The sequence below is a fragment of the Petromyzon marinus genome, chromosome 19 (genome assembly GCF_048934315.1).
Source record: "Petromyzon marinus isolate PM22_M1 ecotype Great Lakes invasive population chromosome 19, UKy_Petmar_22M1.pri1.0, whole genome shotgun sequence".
In the NCBI taxonomy this organism is placed as follows: Eukaryota; Metazoa; Chordata; class Hyperoartia; order Petromyzontiformes; family Petromyzontidae; genus Petromyzon; species Petromyzon marinus.
The window spans coordinates 3465635-3476485 of NC_133685.1; the positions used below are offsets into that span (position 1 = coordinate 3465635).

Sequence of the window (10851 nt, forward strand, 5' to 3'; positions counted from 1 at the left end):
TTATGAGGTATAACCCTGTGAGCCATGCGGCTCTTGACTCGGGTGCAACCGCAACAAAACAAAAACATGGACAAGAGACATCTTCAAGTGACTGCACGCAGCAGGAAAATCCTGAAAAAAAACACAGCAAAAGTCTTCCAGGAAATGACACCAGTATGGCGTGGTCTGGCCTCCTTGTGAGTCCAAGGGTCTCTATGGACAGCATGCGTGTCTGTGGATCTCTTATATGAATCTGTGAGTCCGTAGGTCGCTTTAGGGGTCGATGTGCGAGTCTGTCTGTCAGTCTCTATGTGAGTCTGTGGGTCTCTAAGCGAGTCTGTGAGTCTCTATTCGAAGTCTGCGGGTCTCTGTGCGAATCTGTGGGTCTCTAAGTGAGTCTGCGTGTCTCTAAGCGAGTCTGTGGGTCTCTATGTGAGTCCGTGGGTCTCTATGCCAGTCCGTGCGTCTCTGTGTGTCTGTGGATCTCTATGTATGTGGGCTTCTATGCGAGTATGTGGGTCTCTGTACAAGGCTGTGGCTCTTTGTACGAGTCTGTTGGTCTCTGTGTGTCTCTATGCGAGTATGTGGCTCTCTGTGCGAGTCTGTGGGTCTCTATGCAAGTCTGTGGGTCTCTATGCGAGTCCGTGGGTCTCTATGCAAGTCTGTGGGTCTCTATGGGAGTCTGTGAGTCTATGCGAGTCTGTGGGTCTCTAAGCGAGTCTGTGGGTCTCTATGTGAGTCTGTGGGTCTCTAAGCGAGTTTGTGGGTCTCTATGTGAGTCTGTGGGTCTCTAAGCGAGTCTGTGGGTCTCAATGTAAGTCTGTGGGTCTCTATGCGAGTCTGTGGATCTCTATGTGAGTCTGTGGGTCTCTATGTGAGTCTGTGGATGTCTATGCGAGTCTGTGCGTCTCTATGCGAGTCTGGATCTCTATGTGAGTCTGTCGGTCTCTATGTGAGTCTGTGGATCTCTATGCGAGTCTGTGCGTCTGTAAGTGAGTATGTGGGTCTCTATGTGAGTATGTGGGTCTCTATGTGAGTCTGTGGGTTTCTATATGCGAGTCTGTGGATCTCTATGCGGGTCTTTATGTGAGTCTGTGGGTCTTTATGTGAGTCTGTGGGTCTCCATTTGAGTCTGTGGGTCTCTACGTGAGTCTGTGGGTCTCTATGTGAGTCTGTGGACCTCTATGCGAGTCTGCGGGTCTCTAACAGTGGCGTAGCCATTCGAGCTTGCAAAAGCACCATGGCCCCAAGGGTCAGAAGAGGCGGGGGCTGGGAAATTGGCCACGTCTGGCCCTCCCTTAGGTACACTCAGCACAAATTAATACTCCAGCCAAGTCTCTCTGCGGTCGAGTACACTAACACCCAGGAGACAAAGGCGGTCGGGCGCGTGTGATACAGTACCGCAAAAACCACGCCACCCCCATTCATACCAAGTTTGCCTGTGTGTAGTTCTTGGTGCTTCCGAATGTTTGCTGCCGTGCTCCACTTTGCTCTATGCATACCTCATGCTAAAATGTCCCATTGTCTCTCTGCCTTGCATTCTCATGCTAATATGTCCCATTGTCTCTCAGCCTTGCCTTCTCTGCCTATTTAAGGCGACTTCACTGTGTGCTTGTACCTGTGCTGGTCCGCTCTTCTTGAATGTCTATGTGTGTGTGTGCCGTCTGTATCTTAAATTTCATACTTAACTTGCAATTTAGCAATCTTTGAAATAACGTAATCAACCAGGCTATGCGTTCATTGTGTTTTGACCGACCGTCTGTGTTGTTTTATATGGTTTCCAAATTCTGCTAAACTCTGTTTGGTATGCTTCTCTTTCTGTGTCCCCTATTGTGTCGGTGTTAGTTCCCCCTACTTGGGTGTCTGTGTATACATCTGGGGTTATGTGTTTCCCCTCTCTCGTAAATTTAGCTCTTCTGTACCTGATGATGGCTGCTTGTGTTGCAACCGAAACGTCGTACGCTAATATGTTATTTTATTATTTCTTATTTATACGTGACTTTACCGAAAAAAACAAAGATTAATTCCTGCAGTCACGAAAGCTTCGAACCAAGTTTAAGTTTGCCACCGATTAGCCTGGTTTGGCTACGTACGGCGCAAAAGAAGTTCAGCATTCATACCAAGCTGATCCACTGCTGGATGAGGGCCTCTTCCCCCTGCTGGGCAGTTCGCCGGGGCTATTTGACCATACTTCACCACGCGGGTCAGTGCCAGTCGCTGAAGGCGAGGTACACAGGCGTTGGGGCGTATAGTTCCAGATATTCAGCTGTTATTCGGCAGACATGTACCTAGGCTGTGTACATATCTACATTTTATATGTAATAACAATGTCACGTATTTATTTATGGGACCGTCCATAAATGACGTCACGCACGGGGGGGGGGTCAGACATTTGTGACGATATGTGACGATGAAGGGGGGGGGGGGGGTTGAGAAATGTGACGTCATATCAAAATGCGGAACTTTAAATAAATATAGACAACACGTTCTGCTTAATTAAATAGACTTTTTAATAAATGTTTTCTCCTACAACATCAGAGTGAAGCGCCACGTTAAATGCGCACTACAATGACAATAGTTTAAAGGGATTTGAAGCATGTTTTATTTTCAAAATGGAAATATGGTTTTGGGGGGGGGGAGGGGCAGCGCTTTGTGACGTCATATTTAAGGGGGGTCTGACTTTTTGTGACGCCGTGTGACGAGGGGGGTGGAGGGGGGGGGGTCAAAAATCGTCCAAAATCGCGTGACATCATTTATGGACGGCCCCTATCTTTCCAGAAATTAATCATCGAGTTCCGAGACTCTTTAAATTCCAGGAGGGTCCTGCCAAGTTTTCGCAGCCGCTTAGGGCATACAAACCAGGTCGGTTTTTTAAACGCTAACCTGGGCATTGCTTCGTTATATTATTGTCGAAGTGTTTATTTGTGACGTGTTTGCGCACCAATCTGAAAAATTCCACAAACATCTGGCCTTTGGCGCCGAGCTTCGGACCTGTTCCAGATTGTTCCGAGCAAGCGGGGAAGCGATGCCGCTCATATGCCGCCGACTTTTTGTTGTTTCCCCGCCAAAATGGTGTCGACGTTGCGTGTTGTAAAGTTATTACTTTTGTGACCCTGGAGGCACGTAAACAAATATATAACTTCATCCAAATGATCTGGAAATGCGAAAAGATTGTTTGTTGTTGTTGGTGGCGTTGGTGGTGATGTTGAGAATGAAAGAGCAGACCTTTTAAGGGCAAGCCAACCCGCGCGCGCAAAGGGCACCGGCCTGAGGCCAAACGGTGTAAGAACGGCGCTTCGAGGCCTCCCGTTTGTCAGATTTGCGACGGCCGCGTAAATGTAGCAGAAGGAAGGAAGCGATGCGGGAAGGGCGGAGCCCCCCCCCCCCCCCGAAGACAACGGCTCTGAGCGACCTCCTCCTCCTTCCCGTATCGACGCGAGCCCCGCGCGTTAAGTGCGCACGACCGATAATTTTGCGCAAACGCGCGCGCGTGCACGCAATTTTATATCTTTTGTGCGCGCGTAAACTTCCGCTGATGAATATTTCAAGCGATCTCGACGTACTATTTTCTCTCCGCATCTCAATCAGGGCACGTTAACTCCGATGGGTTATGGCATGCGCGCTCAATAATGCATGCGCGAATATTAGCTGAAGTATTAATGGGAACCCCATTAAAATTCCCGGGCCTCCCATAAACACGCGCCGACGCCAAAGCGCGTTTTTGCCGGCCCGGTTCACGGGAGCCAATGGAAGTTCATCATATTCCTTTTGGGGGGGGAGGGTATATTTGGCCGTTTTATTTTTTTTATTTTTAACGCATTATCTATATATTTCATCAAGGAATATCGCGTACGCCCGTCTGTAAGCGGAGCCTGTCGCGAGCCAAGATAGCCGAGACGCTCGGGTGTCGAGTTTGTCAACCAAGCTTTGTTGACACATCGCATTGCTATGGAAAGGGTATAAACATTTTTCCATCAAATTTGCCACGCGGTATGAGTGGTGTTGGCCACCCACCGCCTCGTGTGGCGTGCCGGCCTTTATAGCAGCACTTGCCCCTACAGTATGTTGAGGCTTCACGGGGGATCTTTGTCTTTGGAGTCTTAATGGAGCTGAACGGACAGAGAGTGAGGGCCATCGTCACCGTCATCATCACCGGCAACGGTCAATCCACTGCTGGATGAACGCCTCCCCAAGCCGCTCCGTTATTATTCTTTACCACTGTACACACTCCCTGAGCGAGATAACTAAATAACAATCGTCAATATTGTATTATCTAGATTATTAGACAGGCGTTTTGCCCCTGTAGTTTAAAACAAATGTTGGATGTGCGCTTTGTAATCCTGTAAGACCAAATTTGTATAACTTTATTGATACCAAGTAGACATTTGGGGTGCGTCTTACCTTCCGGAGCATCGGAGAATCCGACGAATACGGGTAATAAACACGCGTTAATTGGCTAATAACACCTTAATGTATATAGAGGACCGCAGATCTCGGGCAATTGTTGGTGGTGCCGGCTCCTCATCGCGTGGCTCCTGCCGTCCCACTCATCTGAAATTCGAGGTGCGTCTTACCGGTGTGCAGCAGCTCGTGGGCTCGATCCTGACCCTAACGCCTGATGTTTGTTTGGAGTTTGCGTCTCTCTCTCTCTCCCCGTGGTCGCGTGGATTTTTCTCCGGGTCCTCCGGTTTTTCCCTCCACATTTAGAATCAACATCACGCGTGTAGAGTGTTTGGCTTCTGCTATAAATGTCCACGTGCTGAGCCATTTCGCTGAGCTATCATTTGTGGTAGCCAGGTCGCGTCTGCTAAATGAGCTGTATAGCTCAGTGGGCCTTACATGATAAATTAAAGTAAAAAAATTGTTAAAATAGTAAACATTGGGATGTTTTGATTCCTTGTTAAAGGTTTCAGTTTGGTGTTTTAATATCTTAACACCTGTATTGTTGCCAGAAAAAAGGGGAAAACCTATTATCATGTTTTGCCAATTGCAATATGGAAAGTTTGGCTTTGGGTGGAATTTAACCAGCAGTGCATCGCTGAGTCTCAAACAGTCTGATCATCATCATCATCATTTCTTGAGAACCGCTTTTGCGTTTAGTTTGTTCTTTTGCCACACCTCCGATTAGCACGGTTGGATACGTGCTGTGCGAAAGAAGTTCAACATACATACATACATCACCACCACCACCATCTGGCTTGAGGTGTACAACCTCCCAGTCAAGTTGAATTACGCGCAACATCTATTTTATGCCGAAAGATAAACAAGCATTGCTTCCGTTGAGCTCCACGCGTAGCAATGCGATCTCGATTTAGTCCACCGGCCTGTTGATTTTCTGAGCGAACATTAACTCAGAAGCTTTTGCTTCAACGATGTTAACTTTAGAAGGTGTCTCTCCAGCACGGTCAGTCCTGTTACGCAAATTGTGCTCGGCTACCAGATGCTGTTACCGGATAGAGCACTTCCTCAATATCGTATAAAACATCCTATCTGTCGTTTAATGTATATAAAAAAGCGAAATCTGTGAATATGTGTGTCTGTTCAACATGTTTAGCGTACTTCCCGACATGCAACAAACTTGAAATTTGCCATGTGGGTACTTTCCAGACTGTACACCATGCAAAGATTATAAAAATAGACTTTTGTATTTTTTGGGGGGTGGGAGGCGCAATAATGCATATATTTTGCACGGCAAGTGAGCTGTGACGTCACATCTGTCATGTGACCCGCATGCGGAAGCGTCACGCAGTGTGCCTGCTCATGTCACGCACCCCCCCCCCCAACCCTCTGCGAGTAGAGTGCCATACAAATGTGTTGCAGGTCTCAGGCGTTATTCGCGCAGCATTGCTTTATTATTTGAGTCGTTTACTGCCGTACAGTAAAGTTGTGTGAGTCTGCAGCAAGCGCGTGTACGTGTACCTATGGACGTGCGCGCGCGTTTGTGTGTTGGGGGAGCGGTCGTGTAGTGGTTAGCGCGCTGCGCTGCGAACACGGCGACCCGAGTTCGATTCCTGCTCACGGCCACCACCGGTGACGATTATTTGAACCGGTCATGGGCCTCCCCTAGCTCGACTCAGCCTCAAACGAGTAACTGGTGTGGTGTGTGAACATCGTCACTGGGGAGACAAAGGCGGCCGGGCGTGGTGAATCCAAGTCCCGGGCGAAGCCGGGTTAGCAAAGCTAGTATACAGTATATATTAAAACACTGTTCCATATACCGCGTGAAAGCCCTCAGCGCAGAAGATCCCTGGGTTTTGATCTTCCACGAAGCTCACCCTAAACCGCATCGACTGCACAAAAACGTGGCAAGATGCGTGATGTGGAAAACTCTCCAGCAGTGTGTGACCGTGGTCATCCAGAACATACGAAGGAGAGACATCAAAGCAATGATGAGACACTTCGCTACTGCTCCTTGACGCAGTTATCTGGGCGTGACAACCCGAATGTGAAAATGTAGTTGTCTGCTCTGCATCTACATGAGCCATACGATATGAAGACGACTGTTCGAAAGCCAATATTTGAATCATTCTTTTATACCGAACATTGTGAATAGAGCAGTTGGGCCTACATGTGTAAGAATATGGCTAGGGTTGATTAATCAATACTATCGTCAGGATCGTGATCCATCATCATCATCACCAGCAGCATCAGTAAAATGAGCACTACTTTGTGATGCTGTGGCACTTCCGTTAAGACACGGTGGTGCACAAGCACAGATAACATTCTCAACACATCTGTCAATAACGCTGTGGCGCCTTAAAGGGAAAGTATATAATAGGCGACGTTTTGAGCAATGACCCTTTGTCACGGCACGGCCTCAACAAAAAAATAATAGGTGACGTTTCGGTGCAAATTGCGAAGATAAAAAAAAAATCAACGGCTGGTTGCGTTCATGGAGTGAATGGGCACTGCCATAGAAATGTGTAATTTACACCACCAACCAAAACTATTTTCAGAGAACCTACTCCACCGTTATTAAGGGGTGGGCGGACGCTTCGGTTCAGATTCACATGGCCAAGAAGGCGGATCGATTTGGGCGATTTCTTTGGGGAAAGATATACGGCAAGTTTTTTGGACCCAAAACTAAAAAAATATCTAATCAGGCCCTTAATCCCCCCCCCCATCTCCCCCTTACCATCACCGCATCTATAAAGACGCACATTGCTGCTTAATGTTACAAACGGGGGCATAAATATTTGGCATTTGCTCGACTCACCTGGTTCTCTAATGGATCAGGGGGCAGACAGACACCACGCATTAAGTGTCCAAACATAGCTCTGGCTCGCTCAATTATTAACCACTTCCAATGCGGGCCACTCACGAGGATAGATTAGATACATTGCTGTGTGTGTGCGTCTCTGTATGTGTGTGTGTGTCAATTAATGCTCCAACGGCACACGAGGGAGTGGTTCTGTCGCCATTACGACTCCCGGCCGCCTTTGTCTCACCTCCCTCTCCCCTCCGAGTTGATGTTTATAGGCTGTTAAACAGCGATCGCTAGCGAAGCGTACGTGTGTAATGCACCAGTCAACGAAATATAATGGGGCTTCAATTCTAAGACACTGCCTGCTAACATGTGTGCGCATCTGGTGCCTGAATTTGTGCTGGGCTTCCCCTAGGTAGACCCAGCCTTAAATGGGTATCTCCAGTGTCGCGTGTAAATATAAAAAATAAAATCAACACTGGGGAGACAAAGGCGACCGAGCGCGGTGCTGTTCACATCACCGCCTCGCGTGTCGGCCTTAATAGGTGCTCGCGAACAGCAACTTGCCCTAAGACCACCTTTGTCTCCCCGTTGCTAATGGTTACGCACTGCACTGGTTAAGCTGCGGTCCCTGCCCACACCTGCAATCGGTTCGATTCCCAGACACGGCTCACATCAGTGGCGAGTGATATCCGAACCGGTCCCTTGGGCTCGCCGAGGTCGACTCAACAACCTTCCAAATTGAGTGCCGTATACCCAACTGGTGCGGTGAGGGGGGGGGGGGGTGGGAAAGAAAAAAAAATCGGCATTGGGGAGACAAAGGCGGCCGGGTCGTGGCGCTCGCCACCCGCACCACACCCCTTGCATCAACCGCTCGGTGCGCTAACTACTTCGCCCACCGCTCCCTCTCACAACAAACCGTTCTGCGCTGCCGATTGTTCACGCAGGGCGAGAAGCGTCCTCCTGCGCCGCTCTCGTGGGTGACCAAGTCAACAACGCGCATCCTCCGGGTTCCTCGACCTACAACGCCTGCCAAGCGCTGGGCGGCAAGGCGCTTCCCTCGGCCGGACAATACGCGCGCTGGGTGATGCTGCAAACGCCGTGCAAACAGAACGCCTGCGTATAAGCATTGCATTGCATGCGCGCACGTATTTTTCGACGTTCGTAGATTTATCATATAAGTGATTAATTATAAATATACACACACACGCGCGACGCACACACATATATACACGCACACACACATATGTTACAATATTGCATTGCACACACACACACATACATGTGTACTGTACATTCACGAGAAAAGGTAAAAGCGCTGCCCCTGATTGCTTGCTCACGCCACCGCTGGCGAAAGGGGCCTCCACTCTCGAGGGAGCTCCGCAGAGCATCGTCTCGACAGGGCACTTGGCCTACTCTTCCACGCTGCCCATATTAATTCCACATCAATTCCACCCACGCCACGCGCGTACACGCGTCTGACACGCATATGGCCCACTCGCACCACACTTAGTCCCGCCTACAGCACAAGCGGCAACAGTCGCACCTACGATTAGCACGCTTGCAGAAGGAGTTCAACAGACGAGCTCACGCAACGTTCAGCAATCGCCGACGACAAAAAAACCATCGACAATCTTCAGCCGCCGAGCATTGGAGGACGCCTCCGCCGTCGCCCGTGCCAGGCTAGGTGCACCCCGAGGCCGCACGGACAACTCAGGGCAGCGGGAGTGGAAGAGGTGTGGGGGGGTAGCGGGGGGGGTGTTCATCACTGCAGAATGCAGATATGGCCCCACAAGCTGCAAAGAGCACTTTCGTTGGCGCGGCGCCACCGGGACCGCACAGCTTCAAGAAGTTCACTCCGGAGGTGCTGGAGGAAATCGAGAGGAGGATCGCCGAGGAGAAGCAGCGAGCCGAGAAAGTCGGCAGCGACGGCGGCACCGAAGAGGAGGACGACGACAAAAAGCCGAAGCCCAAGAGTGACCTGGAGGCCGGCAAGGGACTGCCCATGATCTTCGGCGACATCCCTCCGGACATGGTCGGCATCCCCCTCGTGGACCTGGACCCGTTCTACAGCTCGCAGAAGGTAAACCAACGACCCCCACCCGCTCCCCCCACCACCAACCCCCCCCCCCACACGCCGGCGCCGACGCTGGATCCTCAAGGTAGTCAATGGATTATTCCGGCTGGCTTAAACATATGAATCAATATACCGCCAGAGGTACACCCGTTGTGTTCATGTCACAACATTGCATGTACAGGGACTCCTCTACTCAAGAACGAGTTCTGTTCCAGAGGTCTGTTCGTAAGTCGATTTGTTCGTAAGTCCAACTTTACTCTTGTCGATTCCAAACACGTTGGACGCCGTGCACATTAAACATGGGGAATGGCTTTAAAAGTTGTATAATCTCCTGTAGATTCCACTGGCTCTTCGCGTTCTGCAGATGTAGATGCCACTACCGTCATCTATTGCGCGGCCGTTGAACTTACGACTCTCAGTCCGAACAAGCAACTGGACCGTATGGACTCGTTTGTTCGTATCTCTGAAAGTTCGCAAGTCGATTGTTCATAAATAGTTGGGTCCCTGTATACTCGTGGTGAAACCGGTAACCACGGTATATATTTTGTACCAACTGGTTTTCTTCTTGCGGTTACCGGGCGATGAAAATAAATAATAGAACCCCCTCCACGATTGATTGTACACAAAAAAAAACACTTGGAGAAATGTAACCTCCGACCCCTGACCCCCCTTCCCCCGTGTGTCGCAGACGTTCATCGTCGTCAACAAAGGCAAGGCGATCTTCCGATTCAGCGCCACTCCGGCGCTCTACATGATCAGCCCCTTCAACTTAATGAGGCGAGGTGCCATCAGGGTCCTGACCCACACATATCCTTTTGGAGTTCCCGTCTTCGAGGAATTACAGGTTTGGGATGAGAAGTTAATATCCCACCGGAGTAAAGCCCGCAAGAGCTAAGGAAGCTCATCTTTCAAAGTGGGCGACTCGGCCCGCAGACAAAACATAATTTCTGAACCCTGCTGGACATCTGTGAAAAAGAGCTTCTTAGCTCATCGGATGTCTACAGGATGAACAAAGGTTCTGATTCTGATCAAAACAAAGCGAATGTAACACAGGTTGCAATTATGTTGTAAAATTACATTGGCGCTTAAACTTGAGTGGTTTTAAAAGAGTGTAAGGGGCCGTCCATAAATGACGTCACGCACCTAGGGGGGGTCAGACATTTGTGACGATGTGTGACGTCACATCAAAATGCGCAACTTTAAATAAATATAGACAACACGTTCTACTTAATTAAATAGACTTTTTAAAAAATGTTTTCTCCAACAAAAATAAAACATGCTTCAAAGCGATTTTAAGCATGTTTTATTTTCAAAATAGAAATATGGTTCTGGGGGGGGGCAGAGCTTTGTGACGTCATATTTGAGGTCTGACTTTTTGTGACGCCGTGTGACGAGGGGGGGGGGGATCAAAATCGCCCAAAATCGCGTGACGTCATTTATGGACGGCCCCTAAATGAGGACAGAGGTGGCACAATGGAGGGTGAAGAGTGGCGGGGGGGGTGGGTGTAAGGTCCTTGTCTTCTTTTTCGTATGGCTGAGGAAGCAGTCGTAGCTCGGTGTCGAGGTGAGCTATCCATTCAACAGCTTCTGG

The 10851-nt window shown here is 49.3% G+C and overlaps 1 protein-coding gene across 1 annotated transcript in view; it reads left to right on the forward strand.

The window, feature by feature from the left end:
* LOC142925138 (sodium channel protein type 8 subunit alpha-like) overlaps window positions 1-10616 on the forward strand; it is a 42293-nt gene extending 31677 nt beyond the window's left edge. The window contains exons 2-3 of the mRNA XM_076068085.1: window positions 8131-9266; window positions 9949-10616. Of these exons, the coding sequence (XP_075924200.1) occupies window positions 8967-9266; window positions 9949-10155 (507 nt within the window). The 5' untranslated portion in view covers window positions 8131-8966 and the 3' untranslated portion in view covers window positions 10156-10616. The remainder of the gene's footprint in view (window positions 1-8130; window positions 9267-9948) is intronic.
* The last annotated feature ends 235 nt before the right edge of the window (window positions 10617-10851 follow it).